General features: G+C 40.7%; 1 protein-coding gene across 1 annotated transcript in view; it reads right to left on the bottom strand.

Annotated features, from left to right (window-relative positions):
* LOC121936760 (60 kDa lysophospholipase-like) overlaps positions 1-22748 on the bottom strand; it is a 115043-nt gene that overhangs the window by 10978 nt on the left and 81317 nt on the right. The window contains exon 14 of the mRNA XM_042479313.1: positions 52-151. Within this exon, the coding sequence (XP_042335247.1) occupies positions 52-151 (100 nt within the window). The remainder of the gene's footprint in view (positions 1-51; positions 152-22748) is intronic.

The raw sequence follows: 22748 nt of genomic DNA, 5'->3' as shown, positions 1-22748 counted from the left end.
ATTCACTGTCCCAGTGCAATATCGCAGACATATTACAATAACTATACTTACTACTTCAGATGGAGTGTTCCCATCATAGCCAGACTGATACAGGTCCACACCTGCCAAATGCCATGCCTTCAGTCCCTCAACATCTCCATGATAGGCAAGACTGGAACAAAGCATATACATGTGAAGACTGGAGATTGTAGTAAAGAAGTCAGAAGAATACAAGGACATGGAAGGGCCGTTATGAAAGAACTATGTAAGATTCTCAAGTGTAAATACATATCAATGAGTACCGAAGTCAGGATCATATCATAGCATTTCTGATTTCTATGTACAGCATGGCTGTGAATGCTGAATAGTGAAGAAAGCTGACACTAAGAAATTCTTTTGTAGTGAGCTGCAAGAGGAAACATCTATGGATATTATTGAATGCTAAAAAGATAAATAAATGGTCTGAAGGCAAATCAAGCCTCAACGTCCCAGGAAATATCATGACATTACTCGCTGGCAAAGACAATAATGCTTGGTAAACTACAAGGCATAGGAAAAGCAGAAGACTGCATTACAGATGGACTGACACAATAAGGAAGCCACAGGCATGAGCTTGCAATAATAGCAGAGCTATTATTGATGACTAGAGCTCATAGGGTTGCCATATGACAATAAATAACAACACAACAAGGAACAATAATTTAATTTGGACAGGTATGTGATTCCTCTTTCACTACACTATGTTCAAATAAGTACAAATACCTTTAAAAATACATAACATAATCAGAATTTTCCTCTATACAACATCTTCTTCCATAAGTCTGAGAGGACAAAAATTCCAATTAACCCTGATGGCAAACATTACTATTTGTGTTCACTTATAGCTGTAATGGAGAATGTGTGTCCCTCTAGGTGTCCAACTGCTATCAGTCCCAGCTAGGAAGGCCAATGGCCAGGGATGATGAGAGCTGCAATTCAACAATATATGAAGAGTTACACATTGCCTGTCCTTTAGAAGATTATCAACAACAATGTCAATCTTTTGAAAAGATTTGGGCAGATGGATACCTTACAACTATGTTATAATTAAACGTATCTGCATCTGTTTTGGTATGCAAATCTGTATGTTTGATTACAGAATCAATAAGCATATAATTCAAAACAAAGACTCTATGAAGGTTTTAGATAAGCCCATCAACTACTTTGGTCACCTTCTGAACAAACACTTTTAATTTTCCCCCCTCTGTACATTTAAAACATTGCTAGATGTTTACCCTTAAACTGATACTCCTGAACATTTTCATGCAGATTTGGGACCGACAGTAAACACTGAGCTTTTATTGCTCATTTGGTTCCATTTTGCATGGAATTTGAAGTAAAACAAATTTTAAGGATTGTAGATGCTACAACTAAAACTTTTTCAATCAAATCATAAGCAAAATATCAACACTGTCCTAATCTTATTATATGAGTTAAGACTAATAGATAGAAATTGAAATCACTGAAGTTTCTCACTGCTACCATATATTTGTGTCTATTTATTCTTTGATTTTAATTAATGTACTATCCATTATTGTTTTTGCGATGTCACATATACTTTTTTAAGAAATGAAAAGCATCCCCATTATTTTTAGCAGTATTAGGGATGCAAAAGGAAAAAAATAAAAATAACTTTAAATTAGATTTTAAGACTGCGATTCTAAAAGATATTTTTGCCATCAATATTGTGGGAATTAACTTTTGGGGGAAACTGTTTAGAACTGGAGTACTAATGCAAATACAGAGATGTTTCAAACTGAGAATGTTTAATAAGTGAGACATATTAATTTTATCACCAGCCTTCCAATTCCAACATCATAAAAAATAATAAATATCAAGTTCCTGTACAAGAATGAACACTCTGTCTTCACTTTCTGGCACAAATTAACAATTTTTAGTAAGTTTAATCCCAAAGAACTCTTCCCCCATGACTGCCAATATTGCACATGCTCAGTAGAAAGATATTAATAATTGTTAATGAAGCACACAAGCATAAATTTACTTATTACTATAAAGATAGATGTCTTTTTAGACAAGTTGCAGAAATCATTCCCCACTCTTTCTCACATAGTAGCACCTCTATTTCCTATATTTCCCAAATGTCATAAATATAATAGAAGTGCTCACAGAACTAAACAGAATACCTGGACTTGGGCATTCTGGTCAGCCCATCCCTGTCCCAATAAACCCAGTGTGGACAACTGTGGCCCTGCAGATTAAGTTAATACCGTGGACGGCCAAGAAGACAAGCAAATGGGCCCTAGAGAAAGGTCAAGCCTGAACTCCCTCTGGTAGCCAAGATGACTAAATTGAGGCTATTGTACTTTGGCCACATCATAAGGAAAAATTAATCTTTAGAAAAGACAATGATGCTAGGACATGTGGAAGGCAGTAGAAAGAGAGGAAGACCACATGCCAGATAGTTAGACTCAATGAGGGAGGACACAGGCCTGAGCCTGTAGGACCTAAGCAGAGAGGTTGAGGTCAAGGGATCTTGGTGATGTCTCATCCACAGGGTCACCATGAGTGGAAGTCGACTCAAAGACAATTTGGAAAAACTAGCCACAATACTCAGTGGCTAAAGGTTGAGTGGGAATTTGAGCCCTGATCTTCGGAGTTATAGTAAATGCTCGAACCACTACACCTCGCTGGCCCCATGAAACCAATTTGTTAACTACCCTCAAGTCAACCTTGACTTATGGTGACCCTGTGGATGAGACAATACATAGCTACCAATTCATTTTTATATATTAATGCTCTATTTTTTAATTACAATCCTGTCCACTACCACAAAATACTTTAATTAAAAGGAAAAAAATTAAAACTCTTTTATCAAACCTTAACAAAATGGGCTACAACTGATCTGAGGTGACAAAAGATATACCGTATATTAGGGATTATTTTTATTTTTAGCTTGAAGACATTAAAACATGGGTCAAAATTATGCAGTTCACTTAATAAATTGTATGTGTCTATTTGTCACCATTGGGTCTCCAAAAAACAGGGTTGAGTGTCCATTTGGACACACAACTGTTACTTTAAAAATGCCTTGATCTTCATCCAAAGACAGAAACAAATACTGCTTCTTATAGACTGATTTGGCCCTTTGTCTAAACCTGAATTCACCTTGTACTTTCTTCAATACACCCATCTTCTACAGTCAGGATAATCATATGGCGAAGCTTTGTATGGAAGGTACAACTTTCAGGCTACAGATAGAAGAGATCTGGTTTTTGAAAGAAAGGGAGGAAAACTGATACATGAAAAAATGCATGGAAGATTGATGAATGACAAACTGGTCCTTCTCCTCAGAAGCCCATTTTTCTATGGGGAGACTACTTTTTTCCCTGTGGGAGGTATACAGCCTTTTATGTCTGCAAGCTTAAATGGTACATTCTAAAAAAAAATGTTCAACATTTCATACCCTCCATCATTTCAGGACACATGTGGTCAAGATGGCAAAAGGTATTAATGAGGAAGAACACACAAGGTAGGAGATGCTGCAGCAATTTGCTTTTGCCTTAGACTACTTGGAAAGGCAAGACTCTGCCTTCTTTCCTCTCCTCTGCTGACTTAATTGAATGCAAACTACTTTTGCACTTGGAACTCTGTTTGCAGCAACTGAAAGAAACTGAGGACAAAGGGAGAAAGTGGGAGGAGGAGAGGCAAGCCATAACATTTTAAAAACAGCTGGGGGGGGGAATGGGATGACAGAGGTTTAATCAGGATTGTCCCTGCCAAATCAGAACAGTTGGATATATGCACTTTGTTGTGTTTTTTTAATGAATGTATAAACTGTTCCATAAACTCATTCCAATTTTTCACAAACATGCTTTTTGACCTTCAGTGGCATCATATCAGGGTCTAGGTATCCTTTTGCATCCTGTTCCCCTTATATTATTTGATGCAACATGCTCTCGTCATTGTATTGTCTTCTGTACATTGGCAACCACAAATCTTTGAACAAGGGAGGAAAACAAGAAGCTTGGGATGGCTGCAAGGAAGAGCAGGACAAGATTACAAAAGCTCCCAACAGCCGAACCAGCAATACTGCTTGATGAATCAGCTGCATAAATTAACAGGGGTGTATAAGAAGAAGAAACTTTCGACAGGCTAGTTTCACCCAGTGGGTGTGCCCATCACCAAAGGGGAAAAGGCACGGGCAGTTTCATATTTCACAACACAAAATGTATCCCATGAAATGCAGTCTGAGCAGGCTATTCTGCCTTCAAATTGCTTTAAAATGTTTTCACTTGTTTATTAAAGATCCAAGAAAACGAATCTCAAGACTATATAATTTGATTAGAAATGTTGAACTAGAGATGGAAAGTATTAAAGATTATATGATTAAATGGGCAAAAGATTTGAAGAGAACAATTAACCTAGAGTGTTGGGAAAACGTGTGGATGAGAAAAATGAAAATATCACCTAGTGTAGAAGTTAAGGAAATTGTATATAAGTCACTGGTGAGATAGTATTTAACACCTTATAAATTGTCCAAAATGTTTAAACAAAACAACTCCTGTTGGAAATGTAAAGATCAAGTAGGAACATACTTCCACTGTTGGTGGAACTGTCCTAAAATAAACAAATTTTGGAAACAAATTCACAATGAAGTAAAGAAAATGGTAAACATCAAGGGGAAACCGGACCCCATAATGTACCTTCTAAATATGATGGTGGCTCCTAAAGAAGAATTAGGGAAAGAAAAATTAATATTTTATATGACGGTGGCAGCAAGATCAGTGATTGCAAGAGCATGGAAACTAGAAGAAGCCCCCAAGTTGGAAGATTGGAAATTAAAAGTTATGGACTTATATGAAATGGATAAATTAACAACTCTGCTGGGGAAAAATACTCTAGATGAGTTCTATAGAGAATGGCTCCCCTGGTTAAATTATTTACAAAATGAAGGGTATGATTGGAAAGCATAAAGAGATCGGGGATAAGAGGAAGGGTAAGAGTAGACCAGATTAAGTGATATTAAAGAAGACAGAAAGGGTCAAGGGATTCGATAATATATCCATTCCAATTATTATTACGGATAAAAGCGTCCTATATAGGAATATATATAGAAAACGACTAGATTATTAAGAGTTAGTATAAGTTAACTTCGAGAAAGGATCTATACGGTAGAGTATGTAGTCTGAAGGAAGTCTAAAGGGTGAAGGGGGTGGGTGGCGTGGGCGGGTAAAGGAACTGTGTATAGGAAAAATTTTCTTTGGATATGTGAATAAGAATTTTAAATTGTTTGAATAAAATCAATAAAAAAATGTTTTCACTTGATAATACAGGAACTAAATAAGAGTGTACAAGCAAACTCATCACTAAAGCTTTTTGTTGTTAATTTTAACTGAAAAGAAGCTATAAAATAGGAGTCAGCAACTACAAAGATCTAACCTTCCAACAGAGTACAAGATTGTCCCTCCCAATTGCCAACCCAGAGGGAAAGGGGATGTTACAACAGAACCTGCAGGTAGAGTAAGGGGTGCTGGCTCAGCTACACTGAGTTTGGAAATAGTATCCCTTTTGGACTACATCACTCAGGATTCCCCAGGTCTGTTGGGAATCTAAGGACAGGATCATGTATGCCACTGTAGTCTCTGGAGGGGATAGAAATGAAAGCAATAAAAGCAAGGGTTGTATGAGAAGAATCTTTGGAGGTGCCAGGGGACGTTCATCTATCTCTCTGAGTGACCTCCTGCCCACCTGTGGTTGTTGTTGTTGTTGTTGTTGTTGTTATTATTATTATTATTATTATTATTATTATTATTATTATCATCATCCTTTATTTATAAAGCGCTGTAAATTTACACAGCGCTGTACATACAATTTTTTTAATTAGACAGTTTCCTGCCCTCAGGCTTACAATCTAAAGAGACACGACATAAAAGGAGAAGGGAAAGGTGGTGGGGCTAGTAGGCTAATACATATAAAGTACATAGCAATACAGGAAATGGTTCGATAAAACAGGCATCAAAAGAACATCAAATAGCAAGCGACAATTATGCAATGCCTGGGAAGGCTTCTCTGAACAGGATGGTCTTCAACTCCGTTTTGAAGCTGGTTAAAGAAGTGATGGCTCTTGCTCGCGGGGGAAGAAGGTTCCAGGAGTGAGGGGCAGTGAGTGAAAAGGGGCGAATCCGAGATGGGGCAGAGGAAATCCTGGGCTGGGACAGCAGACCTTGACTACCAGAACAAAGGGTCCTAGTGGGAAGGTGAGGAGAAAGAAGGTCTGATAAGTAAGGAGGGGCCAGTCCATGGAGGGCTTTAAATGTCGACAGCAGGAGCTTGTACTGAATACGGAAAGGGAGGGGGAGCCAGTGAAGGGATGCCAACACAGGAGACATGTGGTCAGAGCGGTGGGCAGATGTGATAATGCGTGCAGCTGAATGCTGGACAGAGATTAAAGGATGGAGGTGAGAAAGAGGAAGCCCAGTCAGCAGGACGTTACAGTAATCAAGTCGTGAGACCACTAGGGCATGGACCAGGATCTTGGCAGTAGAGGCGGAGAGATATGGTCGGATTTTGGCAATATTATACAAAAAGAATCTACAAGCCTTGGCTGTGGTCTGGATCTGAGGGATACACGACAGAGAAGAATCAAAGATGAAACCAAGACTGCGGGCTTGCTGGACTGGTTGAATACAAATGTTGTCCACAGAGACAGAAAAGGTGTGTTGAAGGGTGGGCTTAGGAGGACAGACAAGAAGCTCCGTCTTGGACATGTTGAGCTTCAAACGCCGATGGCGCATCCACTGCGAGATAGCTGTGAGACATGATGAAACTTGCTGTTCAAGCCTTGGAGAAAGGTCGGGGTGGAAAGATACAACTGGGTGTCATCAGCATACAGATGGTAGGAAAAACCAAAAGAGCTAATGAGTTTACCTAAGGACAGTGTGTAGAGAGAAAACAGAAGGGGACCCAGAACAGAGCCCTGGGGAACTCCAACAGATAAGGGAACAGGAGAAGAAGTCTGACCGCCAGCAACCACTGCAAAAGATCTGCCAGACAAATAAGATCGAAACCAGTCGAGAACAGAGTCTGAGAACCCAAGGTCAGAAAGTATATTAACTAGAAGAGAGTGATCAACAGTGTCAAAGGCTGCAGAGAGATCAAGAAGGATGAGAACAGAGTAAAGGCCATTTGCCTTGGCCAGTAAAAGATCGTTTGAGATCTTGGTGAGGGCTGTCTCTGTAGAATGCCGTGGGTGGAAGCCAGACTGAAAGGGATCGAGAATGGAGTTGGCTTCAAGAAACTCAAGACAGCGAGAATAAACAACCCGTTCCAAAACCTTAGAAAGAAAGGGAAGAAGAGAAATTGGACGATAGCTAGACAAAGAGGAGGGGTCAAGAGAAGGTTTTTTCAGAATGGGGAAATGAGAGCATGTTTGAAGTCCGAAGGGAAGGAGCCTGTAGAGAGAGAGAGATTGAAGATATGGAGAAGCGAGGGCAGAAAAGAAGGAGCTATAGAGACGAGTAGGAATTGGGTCAAGAGAACAAGTTGCAGGTTTGCAAGAGTTCAGAAGTGTAGAGAGTTCATCCAAAGAAGCAGGAGGAAACGCAGAAAATTTGTTAGGTGAGGGCAATAGAAGATTATGAGCCGAAGAAGAATCGGGAGGGACTATCTCAGAGCGAATAGTGGTGATGTTAGAGATGAAATAATTAGCAAAGTCATTAGGAGAGAATGATGAGGAGGAGAGGGAGGTTTAAGCAAAGAGTTGAAGGTGGAGAACAAACGCTGCGGTCGCCTCTCATTGGCAGAGATCAATGATTTGTAATAATTCTGTTTTGCCATAGAGAGGGCACGTGAGAAGGAAGAAAGAACAAATTTGAAATGGATAAAATCAGGCCGCTGTTTGGACTTTCTCCAAAGACGTTCAGTCGCTCTAAAGCAGGACCGGAGAAACCTAACAATGGGAGTAAGCCAGGGCTGAGGCCTAGTCTTAGAGGAAGAAGTGCGTACAGAGACAGGGGCAAAATGGTCAAGAGTCGAGGAAAGAGTGGAGTTAAATAAAGACATTGCTGAATCAGCAGAATCCCCGAGATTTAGGGAAGAGAGAGATGAATCCAGGGTCTGACCAAGATGGTTAGAAGGTTGGACTAGTGAGTGACCAGGAGGGAGGGAGGGAGGCAGTCAGCCTCTCTCTTTTTCAGTTTGACATATCTTATAGAGATGTTGTGAAGATAAAGCATTAGTAAGTAATAAAAGACAGCCATCACAGCATAGTGGTTTAAGAGTTCAACTACAACTCTAGAGACCAGGGTTTGATTCCCAGCTCAACCATGAAACCCACTGAGTGACCTTGGGCAAGACACATGCTCTCAGCCTCAGGAGAAGACAATGGCAAACCTTCTCTGAACAAATCTTGCCAAGAAAACCCCATGATAGGTCCCCCATAGGGTTGCTATAAATCAGAAATGACTTGAAGGCACACAACAACAACAAAAATTAATAAGTGCTATATTTCTAGGGTGAATAATTCCTACACAAAACTTTCTAAAGTTTAAGATACATCTAATGTAAAAGCCACTATTGTTTCCAATTAATTTCAAGATCATGCAAAGTCATTCTATTCTATCATCCAAATCATTGATAAAAGTTTGAATAGCCCTGGGCCTATGACAGAACTCTGTGGCACTTCAATGGTCATTTCTTTCCAGGATGAAGAGGAGCCATCAGCAAGCACCCTTTGGGTTCAACTATTCAACTAATTACAAATCCACCTATTGCATTGTCTAGCCCACATTTACTAGCTCTTTTGCAAGAATATAATAGGGGACCTTGTCAAAGGCCTTACTGAAATCAAGATATGCTATATCCATAGCATTTCCTTCATCTACTAAGCTATTTTTTTTCTTCAAAAGAGATAAGGTTAGTCTGGCATGACTTGTTTAGAGAAACCCATGCTGACTTTTAGTGATTACAGCAATCCTTTCTGAACGCTTACAGACCATCTGTTTATTATCTGTTCCAGAATCTTTCTTGATATTGATGTCAGGATAATTGGGCAGTAATTGTTTGGGTCTTTTTTTTTTTTTTCTTTTTGAAAATGGGTAGAACATTTACCCTCCTCCAGTCTGCTGGGACCTCCCCTGTGCTCCAGGAATCCTCAAAGATTATTGACAATGAATCTGAGATCATATTTGCCAGTTCTTTTAATATCTTGGGATATAGTTCATCTGGCCCTGGAGACTTGAATTCATTTAGATTGGCCATGTATCCCTTGTACTACCTCTTTACCCATTAGGTGCTGCATTTCCCCTACTGTGTCATAATGCCTATGGAATGCTTTGAAGAGTCAATACAATCATAGAGAGCCCAAGTAATCATCATTATGTATTTAGTATTGCTACTGTTATTACTGAACAATGAAATTCACTGGGTGACTTTGGGCTAGTCATAGTCTCGAAGCCAAACCTACTTCTCAGGCTTCTCTGGAAAAAGTTACTCCTTTGGACTACAACTCTCAGAATCATCTTGCTGTCATAGATTATTTTGGAAGCTGTAGTTAAAAAAAGTAACTTTCCTGGGCTCTGAATTGGTCTGTACTTGGATATATGCATGGCTGAAATCTATGCACTTATTACTGTCTAAGCTGGATGTGGAATTATCAGAGTTACAGTCCTGCCACCAGAGTAACTTGTCTAAGCTCTGCTCACAGGTTTGTTGTGAGGATAAAATTGGATATGCTCATCTGTGTACTTAGCTGAGCTACTTGAAGGAAAGGCCTGATGAAAAGAGAAAATTATTGACCTCAGTAATATACTTCTTCCTGGGTTAGCTTCAGCTCTAACCTACCATGGAGGAGAAAAGTAGGTGAAATGTCCCAGGTAGCCTACAAGATTCATCATGAGTGTTACAGAGTCACTCTGTACCACATACTTTCATGTCTTCCTTGCTTCTGAAGCCACTTCTCAGTCCTTAAGTAAATATTTGTTCCTCAGTGGGGAGTGTTGAAGAGTGTTGGAGCACTCTGACTATAACAAAGCAGGGACAAAATGAGAAGGAAAGGGAGCTAGAAAGGCTGTATGAAAATGAGTTGCAACTCAAGAAGCTCATAGTTGGAATTTCACCTTTACCATGAACTTAACAAGTAGCAGTCCTTCTTGATCAGACTTGTGAAAGAGTGTCTGTGGGTCTTGCGATGTTGTTTTCTTGGAATATGGAAGTGGGACAGAAAATGTTCTTTAAAAGGCCTATATGAGCCTGCTCAAGTTTTTAGGAACTTTGAGGCAAGACTTTCTCTTGGTCCCACCATCACATGCACATTTGGTGAAAACACAGGAGAGCCTTTTCAGTAGCTCAACATGATGACATCAGTTTGGTTGGTTGGTCCTCTCCCTCCTTTCCTTTCACAAACAGCCATTTTATTTAGGCAGGCCATTGACTTATAATTTATATGGTAAAAGAGCCTTTAATCTATTTTTATCTTTTTTACTATGTTTACATTGCATATTATATTGTTTTAACCTTGAGTATTTTAAACTAAACTGTCATTTATTTGTGAGTTTTTTGTAACTTTTGTATAAATAATTTTTTTATGCTGCATCCTATTTTTAAATGTTTGGAAGCTGCCTTGGCTCCTGCATACGGAGAAAGCTAGGCTATTAAAATTTATACAATACAATAAAAAGGGGGGAAATCCCATTACTCTGTGAAGAAAACAGAAGAAAAACTGAAACTTGAAGTAGATGAGATTCAGCAGTTGTCTTTCTTTCTTTCTTTTGAAAAAATATATGGCAGTGAGTTAAATGAATAACTTGACTTCGGTGCTTAGTGAGTAAGGAGTGACCATGGCTCAATAATGCAGAATATACTTTTCCAGATTCAATGAATGAGAAAGTGAGCCCAGCTCATAATTAGGCACAATGATCTGGCTACCTCTGGTGCTGATGCTGGAAGGTAGGCAGCAGTGATGAGGTACTGAAATGCAGAGCTGTATATGATTTATACAGCTTTGCACCCTCCTAGATTAGCTTGCTGTTCTTGAGTGAAATAGGAGGTGCTCTCCCATTGAAATAAGATTCAGTTCCCAGTCTGGTCAATTTTTACATATAGGAAAAAAGGTGGGTTGGCAAAAACAAAAACATTGTTATACTCCAAAGAAATTAACTTATCTTTTATTATGATGTTTTGCAAAATAATTTTGCAAATAAATTATTATTATTATTATTATTAATAATATGCTTTATTTATATACCGCTCTTCCGAGGCAATCAAAGCGGTTCACAAAATCATTTAAAATTTACACATCATAAAAACAACCTCTCAATGTATCTATCAATAAAAACCAATAAAAATCGAAACATCAATAAAACAAGCAATAAGACAAGCAAGGAATCTATCAATTGTAGTTAACCATTTGTATCAGGGGAGACAATCTCTATGAGGAGTCCAAAGGAAATGCTAATCGGAAGAGGTGGGTCTTTAAAGCCTTTTTGAAGGCGTCCAATGTGGGGGTCGTACAAAGCTCTTCTAGAAGTTTATTACAGTACATTGGTGCTGCTGATGAAAATGCTCTCTGGTGGGTTGCTGTTAGTCTCACCTTAGGGTGTACTAATAAATTTTTTCCTGATGCTTCTGAGAGTCCGGACGGACTATTGGGGAGAGGCGTTCCCTCAAGTAACTCGGTCCCAAGCCATATAGGGCTTTATAGGTAATAACCAACACTTTCATAGCCCGGAAGCTAATAGGCAGCCAGTGTAGAGCTCTTAGTACCAGTGTTATTGGTCGACCTGGAAGTTCCAGCGACCAGTCTGGCTGCAGCATTTTGAACTAGCTGAAGCTTCCGAATCTGGTACAAAGGTCGCATTACAGAAGACCAAGCGAGAGGTTACCAGTGCATGTACTACAGTTCCAGGTCCTTTCGGTCCATACGGGACGCGTTGGTGTGATCAGCCGAAGCTGGTCCCAAGCACTCCTGGCCATCGCATCCACTTGAGATGTAACTGCAGCGATGAATCCAGGTACTCCCAAACTGCGGACTTTGTCCTTTAGTGGAGTTGTGACCCGTCCAGGACTGGTGACAAATTTCTCTGCCTGGGCCTGGGGTACCTTATCACGAGTACCTCTGTTTTCCCCGATTCAGCTTGGTTTGTTTTCCTCATCCATCCCTTACTGATCCAGGAGGCATCCAAAGGAGGACGCATCTTGTCATGTACCAGTTGGAGCATGGAGAGATAGATCTGGGTGTCACTCAGCATACTGATAAACACCGCGCTCCATATCTCCGATGATCTGTCCCCGCGGCTTCATGTAAATGTTAATAGCATGAGGGACCAGATGGCGCTTGGGGACGCCAGAATCAACTCTCTTTTGCAAAAGCAGCTGTCCCAGCCTCACCATCTAGAATCTACCAGAGAGGTAGGACCGGAACCACTGAAGAACAGTGCCCCCAATACCCAACTCTCTCAAGCGTTCCAGAAGGTACATGGTCAATGTATCGAGGCGCTGAGATGTCCCAAGCGCCACCAGCAGGGTCACACTTCCCTGTCGAGCCTAGACAAAGATCATCGACTAAGGTGACCATGCTCAGTCCTCAACTCCGTTATCCGCCTCTAAAGCCAGTTTGAAATGGGTCTAGATCAGGGTAGGCAACTGTGGCCGCGGGCCGGATGCGGCCCGGCGAGGCCTTGGACCGCGCCCCAACCGGTCCTGACGCCGATGCCGCGGGGTTTTTGGCCTCTCGCGCCAGGGGCAAGGGGTGGCATTGTTTTTAGACGCCTCAGAAAACATGTATTTATATTAACATTTTTAAAAAAATCAGCAATTTTTTTTGTGTGTCCTCCACTTTTTTAAAAAAAGTGCCCACCATTTGAAATGTTGTCCTACATTTGTCCCAGTTTATTTATTTATTTAATTTTAAAAAAAAATATTAATTATTTATTTTTTGGCTTCGGCCCCCCAGTTGTCTGAGACAGAACCCGGGCCCCGGCTCAAAAAAAGGTTGCCTACCCCTGGTCTAGATAATCTGTTTCATCCAAGACAGCTTGGAGCTGAAAGGCGATTGTTCTCTCGATCACCTTGCCCAAGAATGGTAGTAAAGAGACCGGTCTATAATACACATCTGCAGGGGATCAAGGGAGGTTTCTTTAAAAGTGGTTCAATATTGCCTGTTTCAAGGTGATTGGAAATTATCCCCTCCCGGAGAGATGCAATAAACTATACCAGGGGTGGGCAACCTAGGCCCACGGGCCGCATCAAGCCCTGCCGAGGCTCGGGACCAGCCCCAGCTGGGCCCTGCCGCGATTGCCGCCTGCAAAAGGCAGCCTCCTCCCTCCTTTCCGGCCTCTGTGAAGGCCGAAGCTTCCACAGAGGCAGGGAAAGGGCGTGGGGGCCGCCCGCGATTGTGGCAATCGCCGCGATCGTGGGCGGCCTCCTCCTCCTTCTCGGCCTCTGTGAAGGCCGAAGCTCCACAGAGGTCGGGAAAGGGCGCAGGGGACACCCGCGATCGCGATGATGCCACGATCGGGCGGCCTCCTCCCTCCTTCCCGGCCTCTTCAGGCCGAGCCTCCACAGAGGCCGGGAAAGGGCGCGGGGGCCGCCTGCGATCACGACAATCGCCGCATCATGGGCGGCCCTCCTCCTCTTCCAGCCTTGTGAAGGCCCAAGCCTCCACAGAGGCGTGGGAAGGCGGTCGCCGCGATCTTGAGCGGCCCTCTCCCTCCTTCCCGGCCTCTGAGACCGAAGCCTTCACCGAGGCCGGGAAACTGTTCTTCAATTTAAATATTGTATATGTTCCCCATTCTGTTTTTTACTTCAAAATTTGATGTGTGCAGTGTATGTGGAATTATTTTTATTATTTAGTTATTAAAAAAATTTGAATTATTTAATTATTATTTTTTTGGCTTCGGCCCCCCAGTTGTCTGAGGGACAGCAACCGGCCCCCGGCTCAAAAAGGTTTGCCTACCCTTGACTATACATGTAAAGAATTTTTTATGCATCTCCTCCCTGAACAGTCAGCCAGAAGGGCAAGGGCAAGTATATATGTCCTTTTTAACCTCAAAAAGTAATATGTTACAGGTAAAGTTATTACATATAGGCTGCATCTCTGTTAGGGATATACACATGTGCAAGTTACTCTTACATGTGTGGATGTCCTTTTTGGGTGCTGCAGGGGTTGGAATTCCTTTCTCCCACCGCATCCCTAAAGCCCTCCCCACAACTTACAAAAAATCTCCTGAAGGCTCCCCGCATGGTCATTCCATGCTCTGTGGCAAGTAGGCTGAGGCAGGATCAGAGCATCCGGCTACAGTCTATAGCAAGATGCAAAATGACATCACTACCGTGATCATTTTGATCTGGCTATGGGGACATCCAGACACTTTTCTGTGGCTTCCTCCTAACCACAAACCTGGATGGCCATATGGGGCTTAGGGGCTTTTCGTAAGTTGAGGAGGATATAGATCAGCGTATATTAGCTATGCTGAGAGAGTTGGACTGAGGCATATGTATTGCTTCCTATCTCCGTATTACGCCTGTAGACTCAGGCTATTGTCCCAGCACAGCAAGTAAGTACCCTATCTTTTCTGACTTAACTTTTGGTATTCCACGTAGAGCCTATTAATTAAGAAATAATGAATAAATGAGATAAATACCTGTGAAATGAAGTAACAATATGCACAAAGAGCCATAAATCAAACACTAAGTCCTAAACGCACAGATTTTTTGCCCTTTGTTCCCTTCAAAGAGAGGACAAAGGAGAAAAGGACTCTGGCTCTTTTCAATCCCCAAACACATTGCTGTATTGCACTTTTAACAATTCTATTGCATTTTTATGTTTTGGTGGCATTTTTAATAAAAGATGTTTCTCCACTTTAAAAAATGGAGGTGTTCATTGTTTAAACTTCCTGCCTGGTAGACTACCTCTCTAATTCCAAGCAAATGAAGACATTTCATTAAAAAGAATGAATTGATTAGCAACAAGTCATTTATTTAACCAAACATTCTCTCAGGTTCATATATTGGGTTAATGAAGTTCCTGGCATGGGAAAATTGCCTTTCAGATTCCAGCCTTTTCCTTATAATGAGTCAGGAGATTTACTTATACTCTTTCATCAGATGCATCACTAATTTGTCCTTTCCAACATCTTAGATATACACAAGATTAGTAATATGTTGAAAGATTTCATAATTGCATCTAATGATAAGTCTCTAGCTAAATTTCTCCGAAAAGAAAGAGAGAAGGATCCTTAAGGAAAGATTCAGAAGGGAGTTTGTGAAGCCAGGGTCATTATGAAAAGCTAAAGACCTTAAAGAAGCAACATTTCAAAGCAATAGGGTAAAATGTGAATAAACTATTTCCAACTCCGATTAGTAGGTACAGTTGTAGCAACAAAAACAAGAAAAAAATAACATGCCATCCAGTCCTTGAATGTGCCACAACCTAAGTAGTGCTGTTGAGGGACTTTTTTCTCCATTCAGACACTAATTTGTTGTCTGATTGTTGTCTCATTTGTCCCCTTTGCATGCATTAGTCTTCGCACAGACACACCAGTTCAACAGATACTGGCATGCACAAGAAGTTATTCTTCAGAATGAAACACTTGATAGTTGAAGAATTATAGTTTGCTTTGGTCAATGTACACACTGCAGAACACAGCTTGGGCACATCTCAAGATGTCCCAAAGTGATATATTTCATCATAAAACATTAAACACATAAGCTCTTCGAGAATCCTTATATGAACTGTGGCTCTCGGCATTTCATTTGATCTTCATGGTTTCGTCCTGAAACAGCAGGTTAGAATAGCAAGGTCAATAGCAAGTGTTATTTGCTGGTAGTACCCTCACTCAGTTGTTAAGAACAGAAACAACTCCCACCAAAAGAACAAGCTTTTAGAGGTAACGATTTGACGAAAAAGGCCTGTGTCTAAAGCAATATCTATATTGGAACTGAAATAAGTTTTATTGTGATGTCTGCCAGGACTACTTTGAATCTCCCCCTGCATTTTCTTTCGTGTTGGTTCAGGCCACATAGAATATTTGTTGTAGGGAAATTCATTGTATTAGTTTGTGAGGGAGCTGTAGGGTTCCCCTCATTTTCCAGGTTTGGTTTGCCCTTTCCAGCATGCTCTGCTTAGCTAGAGGCTTTTAGTTTGGAGCAGTCTTTGTGTGAGCAGACAGAGAGCTGTCTTTTGGTGGCAAACAGGCCAGACAGCCGGAAGGGCATTTCTTACACGTTAGCCATCAGTTACTAGGTACTATTTAGCCAATAGTTACCAAGACACGTTAGCCAGTTTAGTTATCTACATCAAGTCAAAGAATTCAGGAGCTGAAAGACCCTGCACCAGATCCTTGAGTGAGGAGATCAAACCCAGAGAGATGACATCTGGAAGATTGCTGAAAGCCAAACTGTAAAGATAATTTATCTAGAGCTGGAGGAGAAAACTCTTTATTTTTGTCTTTAAATTAAACTTCCCCTTTTTGAACTTTACATCAGCATCAGAGCCTTTTTGGGTAGAAGAGTTTGATCTCACAAGGGTACTGGCGTTGCACACCCAAATTTGCCACCATCTTTAGTGGGTGTATCTTCACATTTATATACAAGCTTCGTATAGTTTGTGCTCTTTGCATTTCATTGCCACTTGATACCATTTTGTCTCATCCGGTAAGTAATAATAACATGCATGTAATATATTTCCTTGTACACTCAGAAAGAGGACTCAAGCTGGCAACAAAATCAATAAATCAATAAATCTGTTAGGGAGGGTTCACACATGTTAAAGCATGAGTTAGCACACCATGCATGGCCACTGGAATCTGAGCAAACCTCTCAACCCCCCCCCCCCCCCAGCATGGTCTGGTGGAGCAATAAGCCAGATTCTCATTCATCTTGCCTGATTCACAGCTTATAGTTATATGCATCCAGAAACCATGGTTTAAATTAAAGCAGTTGTTCATCTGATTAACCAACTTTTAACAAAGCCAGCTAAAAAACTCTGCGTTGTTTTGCCTGCTTGCTCAGTGTTCAACCAAGATTTCTAATTTGCATATAATGAAAAGCTAGGCATCCAACATCGATTCCATGGCTGGCGCCTGATCACAGTGAGCAACTTGCACCAGCGGCAGTAGGCAGCATAGCAAGACACATTGTAAACAGATATCTGGCACTGAAATGAAGGACTCCAGATCTTCCAGGAAGATCCAGAGCAAAAGGTGATTTATTTTAACACGCTGTAAGGTAGTAATACACAGGTTTGATGCTGAACTGGTTAGACATTGTCTAGAGATAGAGTTCAGAGCAGAACCAGGGTTTTGTCCATGTGTTGTCTGGTCTGGTCACCATGGGAACAGGCAGAGAATGTTTTATTTGGCCCATGCCAAAGAAGTAAAGAGTCTTTAGGTCTTTAAAACATCACAAATCTCTTTATTAATTTTTCTGTAACAGACTAACTCAACTACACCTCTGAGAATGAAATCACCCTCTAAAAGCCTGAAAGCCAATTGACTCTGTACATGGATATATTTTTATACCCATTTGTGTAAGGCAGGGTTCCCAACCTCATCCTTACAAGATGTTGCTGACTTTAGCTCCCATGAGCTTTCATTACTGGTAGCTGGGCCTAATGGGAATCATAGTCCAGGACATCTAAAGGGCACCAAGCTAGGGAAGGTTGATATAAGATGTGATTGGGAGCCACATTTTGTCTCCAAATGCATAGCTAAAATGTATTGCAGCCCTACACAGTGTGTGTTCCTGGCAGCTCAGAGACATGTGTCTCCCCTTTGCACATTCTGTACAGTCAACAAGCACAGATGTGTAAATTTTGACTCAGGTTCAAGAAGCCCTTTATCTAATTCACCTTTGATATTGCATGGCAGACTAGAGGCTCACAATATTACTTAGAAGTACGCTTTATTGAAATCAAGAGTTTCCTAAGGCTAATGTGTTTTTTCTCAAAATGGTACATTTAGTTTGGGGAGGTCTGAGTTGTTTATTTTTCTGACTCAAAGAGATGCAATTTGAAAAACTGCTACAAACAAGAACATAAGAAGCAAGAATCTAGAAAGAAAGCTGAGAGGTGTTTCCTGACTGTGGCACATAAGCCCTAGGGTTCTAGGATGGCTTGAGCTAGGGGCGATTTTCCATGCAAGATATCACTGGCGTGGGAACAAAGTGGTAATTTTCTAAATGAATCCAGATTTTGGGTGTGAGATCTCTATTGAGAAGCAGCTGTCACTTGAGCACATTATGGCAGATCTGGGCTGGATACAGCCTCCCAAAGAGTCTGTTTGTCTGTTAAATTTATATGGCATTTCCCCACTAAAATGTCCGTGAAAGTTGTTAATAGCAATAATAGCAAATTAACACAAAGTCACAGTTAGAAAGTTTTTTAAAAGCACTTAAAATTCATTTTGAGCATTTACATACCATTAGGTTTTTATCCTACTCTTGTTATTGTGTGCCTTCACCTATTACAGGATTTTCTTGGCAAGAGGGGGTTTGCCTTTGCCTTCTTCTGAGGCTGAGAAAGTATGACATGCCCAAGGTCACTCAGTGGCTTTCCATGGCTGAGCAGGGATTTGAACCCTGGTCTCCAAAAGTCACAGTCCAACCCTCAAACCACTACATCACACTGACATTTATCCTATTACTGGTTGTTAATTTTTAATTTTATTTATTTTTTACTGAACCATTTTACTCAGTGCTGCTGGTTTTATGTTCTATGTCTTTGCTAGCCTTTTCTTATTGTTGTATTTTTAAAAATTGATATTTTTAACAGATTTTACACTACCAGGAGATCTTTGGTTACAGGGTGATTTAAAAGCACATTAAATAAAAATAAGTAAATGAAATCAATTAAGAACACATAAATAAAAAGAAATGAACAGCATTCAACCGGCTAAAGCTCCCTTCAGCAACAAACTTGCTTAAATTCCAAAGTCTGCCAGACTAAATAATGTCTTTGCCTGCCAAAAGAAAGATATCAAAGAGGAACCAATCTGGCCTCCCTTGGCAGGGAATTCCTGAGCCTGGGAGCAGCCAGTGAGAAGGCCCATCAAATGTGCCTCCTTGAAGAATATTTGGAAGCTACAGCTGCAATATAATGCAACAAGCAGACTGTTGTCTGATGTAAGATCTCTGGTTCAGGATTGTCCCAAAACCTGAGATGTAGAGATGGTCGCTTAGTGATGTCATTAAGTGTTGCGCATTAAATACTAACCACAGTTGCTCACAAATTGTCATTCAAATTCATCTGTGTGCGCATGCGCACACATGCACACATACACACATACACATCTACACAGAGAGAGAACATTTAGTCCTGTTTGGAAATAGCCATTCACCCCTGTTGAGTCTATTGTACCAACAAATCTATTGTACCAACATTTTTGCAGGCTGCTGCTCTGCTAGCTGAGATGAAGACTGGATACAAAGGTTTTTTGTGGGTTTTTTGGGCTATGTGGCCATGTTCCAGAAAATTTTCTTCCTGACGTTTCACCAGCATCTATGGCTGGCATCCACAGATGCTGGCGAAACGCCAGGAAGAAAATTTTCTAGAACATGGCCACATAGCCTGAAAAACCCACAAAAAAAACATGGATGCCGGCTATGAAAGCCTTCGACTTCACACTGGATACAGTCTTTTCCTTTTGCCTGGAGTTGAGTCCTACAAAACTGTCCCACCCAGAGATGGCTCATGAAAACTGGAGACTTAGGACCAGGTCCTGAGATATGGTTAGTCTAGTTTGATATATGCTAAGGAATCATATATTGCTAGGCTTGTACTGAATGCACTGGGTTCCAATTTGTTTCCAAGCTCAATTCAAGGTGCCAACTTTCACCTACAAAATCCAAAGCAGCCAGAGACCAGAATATCTGAAAGATCACCTCCTTACATATGAGCCTTTCAAAATTTGAGATCATTAACAGAGGCCAGGTTGTATGTTCCACAACACTGTGAAGCTAGGTTGACTGGCTACCATACCCTCCAACTGTCCCAATTTTGCAGGGACAGTCCTGATTAATCTTCTGTCATCCCACTTTTTCAGCTTCTTTTAAAATGTACCAATTTCTCTCTCCTCCTCTTTCCTTTCCCCCCACCTTCGTCCTCATCTTAATTCAATTGCTCCAAGCTGAGTTCAAAGTGCAAAGCAATTTGCACTCAATTAACTGAGCAGAGGAAGGTTAGAGAAGGGACAGAATCAAGCCTTTTCTAGTAGTCTAAGGCCAAAGCAAACTGCTGCAGCCTCTGCTAGCTTGTGTTTGCTTCTGTATTAATATATTTTGCCATATTGAATACACACTGATGTTAATTCACTACATACATACTATGACTTTCATCTGTAAAATGTTGGAGGGTATTCGACTGCCAGTATGCTTCCAGTCTGAATTCGAGGGCCTGTGATTACATTTAAAGCACTAAATGGCTTGGGACTTCAATGGAGAGTGCCTCACCCTATATGTGACTTGATAAGGACTGAGGCTTGCTGAGGACCTTTTCTGTTTCCCACCAGTCACGTTAATATACCGTATAAAGATATGGGAGAGGACCTTCACAGTCCTGTCATCCCAATTGTGAATGCTCTGCTCTTAGAGGCCTGCCTGGCACCAAGTAAAGAACATTTCATTTAGGCACCAAGTAAAGAACAGGCTGCTTTGTTTAAGCCTCTGGTCCTCACTGTTTTATCTCAACATTATTTTAAACCTGTTTTAACTTGTTAATCATATTTAATAAGTTTTTAGCATATTCAAATTATTTTATTGCCTTAATTTTTTAATTTGTTTGCACTGATTGTACCTGTATGCTGCCTGAGATCTTTTGACATAGAGTAGGTAAGGAATACAAAAGAGCAATATAAAAGAGATGAAAAAATGAATAACATATGGCATGAACAGCCATACAAAGATGAACCCCACATTTTAGAAAGAGATGTAGAAGTTGCAATAAGAAAAATTGGAGAGAACAAATCTCCAGGAATCGACAATATTCCAGTTAAACTGCTACAACCCATAAAGACAAAATCAATTCTAATGTTAACTAAAATATGGTGACAAATATGGAAAACAAAACAGTGGCCAACAGATTGGAAATGATCAATATATATCCCTATCCACAAAAAATGGAGACACAAAAACTACAGCAACTATAGATCATAGCATTAATTTCCCATGTAAGCAAAATTATGCTTAAAATTCTGCAGCATAGGCTCCAATCATATATGGAGAGAGAAATCACAGAGGTGTAAGCGGGGTTCAGGAAAGGAAGAGGCACTAGGGACCACATAACAAACATATGATGGATAATGGAGCACACCAAGGAATTCCAGAAGAAAATTAATATGTGCTTTATAGATTATAGCAAAGCCTTTGGCTGCATTGATAACTAAAAGCTATGGAATACTCTTAAAGAAATGGGAGTGCCACTACATCTGATAGTGTTGATGATATCTATACTTAGGACAAGAGGCTACTGTTAGAACAAAAGATGAAGAAACAGAATGGTTCCTAACTGGCAAAGGGGTCAGGTAAAGATGCATTCTATCACCCTACTTGTTCAAATTTTATGCAGAAAACGTCATAACAAGAGCATGTTTAGACTTAGAAGAAGGAGATGTTAAGAGGAAGAAATATCAACAATCTAAGATATGCAGATGACACTATACTACTAGCGAAAAACATCATAAATTTGGAACAATTACTAAGGAAAGTTAAACAGGAAAGTGAAAAGGCAGGTTTACTGAAAACAAAGATAATGACCACACAGAATTTACAAAAATTCAACCTAGCTAAAGAGGAAATCAAAATAAAGATTGTTTTTTTGTGGGTTTTTTGGGCTATGTGGCCATGTTCTTCTAGAACATGGCCACATAGCCCGAAAAACCCACAAAAAACTATGGATGTCGGCCATGAAAGCCTTTGAAATAAAGATTTCCCATACATTGCATCAAACATTGATCAGAACAGACTGCAGAGTCAAGAAATCAAATCATAGAATCATAGAGTTGGAAGAGACCACAAGGGGGATCCAATTGAACCCCTTGCCATGCAGGAACTCACAATCAAAGCACCCCTGACATCCAGCCTCTGTTTAAAGACCTCCAAAGAAGGAGACTCCACTACACTTCGAGGAAGTGTGTTCCACTGTTGAATAGCCCTCACTGTCAGGAAGTTCCTCCTAATGCTGAGGTGGAATCTCTTTTACTGTAGTTTCCATCCATTGTTCCGGATCCTGTTCTCTGGAGCAGCACAAAACAAGCTTGCTCCCTATATGATATCCCTTCAAATGTTTGAATAGGGCTATCATATCACCTCTTAACCTTCTCTTCTCCAGACTAAACATACCTAGCTCCCTAAGTCACATGACATAGTTTCCAGACTCTTCACCATTTTAGTTGCCCTCCTTTGGACATGCTCCAGTTTCTCAACATCCTTTTTGAACTGTGGTGCCCAGAACTGGACACAATAGTCCAGCCTGACCAAAGCAGAATACAGTGACACTATTACAGTACTTCCCTTGATCTAGACAGTATACTTTTATTGATGCAGCCTAAAAGTGCATTGCCTTTTTAGGGAGTCTTGGAGATGTCTCATTCACAGGGTTGCAATGAGTTGAGGTAGACTCGAAGGCAATTAGCAACAACAACAACAAGAATAGTTGAATGAATAAATAAGTTGGAGAGCACACAAGACTGGGCTTTCTCTGTAGCGACACCCCACTTGTGAAACTCCCTGCCAAATGAAATCAGGCTGGCTTCATCCCTATTGAGCAACTGGCAAGTGTC

This window comes from Sceloporus undulatus, chromosome 1 (assembly GCF_019175285.1).
Source record: "Sceloporus undulatus isolate JIND9_A2432 ecotype Alabama chromosome 1, SceUnd_v1.1, whole genome shotgun sequence".
Taxonomy (NCBI): domain Eukaryota; kingdom Metazoa; phylum Chordata; class Lepidosauria; order Squamata; family Phrynosomatidae; genus Sceloporus; species Sceloporus undulatus.
This window is presented reverse-complemented; position numbering and strand designations above follow the sequence as displayed.